Source organism: Charadrius vociferus, unplaced genomic scaffold (assembly GCF_000708025.1).
Source record: "Charadrius vociferus isolate BGI_N301 unplaced genomic scaffold, ASM70802v2 scaffold1341, whole genome shotgun sequence".
Classification (NCBI taxonomy): Eukaryota; Metazoa; Chordata; class Aves; order Charadriiformes; family Charadriidae; genus Charadrius; species Charadrius vociferus.
The window spans coordinates 574-2,305 of NW_009646621.1; the positions used below are offsets into that span (position 1 = coordinate 574).

The 1,732-nt window shown below is 55.1% G+C and overlaps 1 protein-coding gene across 1 annotated transcript; it reads right to left on the reverse strand.

Annotated features, from left to right (window-relative positions):
- Positions 1 to 277: 277 nt before the first annotated feature.
- On the reverse strand, positions 278 to 1,678 carry LOC104289123 (inositol 1,4,5-trisphosphate receptor-interacting protein-like 1). The gene has a single exon (XM_009888031.1). The coding sequence runs from the start codon at positions 1,676 to 1,678 to the stop codon at positions 278 to 280; it is 1,401 nt and encodes a 466-aa protein (XP_009886333.1).
- Between the last annotated feature and the right edge of the window lie 54 nt (positions 1,679 to 1,732).

Here is a 1,732-nt window from a genome sequence, read left to right on the forward strand (position 1 = left end):
ACCTCCGTCCTTACCTACACAATCAGCAGAGCCTTCCACATAACCTTTTAAGGCAAACGCTCCCTGACTCTGGGGCAGCTGAGCGGTCAGCACCCTATGCCCATGTTCGTTCCCCCCTGAACTGATGCACAGGCACTCAGAGAGGCAGCCTTTGTTCAAACACACCATTTATTGACAACTTTGTACAAAGTAAAGCGCCCATCAAAGAATGGATGCTCTCAAAGAGGCGCAAGCAGTCTAGGGGACAGAAACACAGCTCTGTTCATAAAGACCTTATTCACCATCCGTGGAAGAGCAGTCTGACGAGCTCATCTTGAATTTCGTTGAACTCACATACTGCCCTGGCGTGGGCAGCCTGGTCCTCCACCAGGTGCTGGAGGAGGTTGATCGGCTCTGCTGTTTGGAAGTCTGGGGGTAAGATGATGTCCTCAGGAATGTTCTCATTGCCAAAGAAGAAGTGGTCGAGGCGTTTGTCCTCCAGGCAGCTGTGCAGGTACTGCAGGATATCCTCCAGCCGCATCAGGAATTCTGTCCTGCTCCAGTTTGCCAGGGGTATGGTGTTCAGGAGGTGCATGGCAACTGTCTTCAAGATATAGCTGGAAATGCCTGTGTCCACCAAGATACCGGCATAGAGCTGCAGGCATTTGAGGTGGAAGGTGTCGTGTGGAGCCTGTGTGGCGATATGCCTGAAGAATTTCACCTCTGCCACAGCATAGCTCTCTGCCCACATTGTGCTTGGGATGGTGTCCTCTGTAGTGTGGCTGCTCAGGAAGATGTCCGAGTCACCTTGCTGCACCCCAAACACCATCTCAATGAAAAGGTTTCTCCCAGAATCATTGGTCAGTTGGAGCTTGCAGGAGCGACTGGAGGGCAACAACTTCATACTGTAGAGACGAGACGGAGGCTCCTCCCGCCAGGCTGACCTCACCAGGTTCTGGAACCACTGGGCAGTTTTCACTGCATCTAAGTATGAGCCTGTGCAGAGGGTGCCTAGGAGGCTGGCAGCCGGGTTTCTCCTCAGCTCCTCCTGGGGGTGGTGGAGGAAGCACAGCCTGTTCTCCACCAGCTGGTCCCTCATGCACGTACATTCCAGTTCCACACGGATGCGGGAGTTCTTTTCTGGTGTCTGCCTCGCAGTGCCCAGCTCCAGGTGGAAGGTGTGCCCGTGGGGAGGCTTCAGGGGCACAAGCAGGCGGTAGACAGCATCATACTCACGGGGACTCCAACCTTCAAATGTGCTGCCCACCCCGATAGCTGGGTGCAGGACTGGAAAGAAACTTGTTGCCAAGTTCTCTTGGAGGACAGCGAGGAGGTCATCCACCAGGTCCTCGACCACTTGGCTCTTGTGGGACAGGCTCTGCACTGACCACAGCAAGTGATTTCCAAAAATCCTGAACAGATCCCTCTCTTCATCAGAATCTTCTTCTTCACTTTCCTCCTCCTTGAGCTCTGTATTTCTGGTAGAGCTCTCCTCCTCACTGCCGCTTTTTGGCTGATGGCTGCTTTTCCAGAGCCACCAGCAGAGTCCAAAGAGCAGGACCAGGACTGCAGCAACCGCCCACAACTGCCACTGCTGCAAGGTAGCGAAGAGCAGGTCTCCCCAGGCAGAGGAGCTCTGCTCCAGCTCCCGCAGCAGCCGAGCCATCTCCCGGCTCAGGTGCTCCTCACGCTGCTGCATGCGCTCGCGCGTGGCCTCATCCAGCTCATAGCCCACCTTCTGTGGGAGCTGGAT

Excerpts from the sequence above, each read along its gene's own strand:
- LOC104289123 (XM_009888031.1), bottom strand. The coding sequence starts at position 1,678 with ATGCAGCAGCGTGAGGAGCACCTGAGCCGGGAGATGGCTCGGCTGCTG.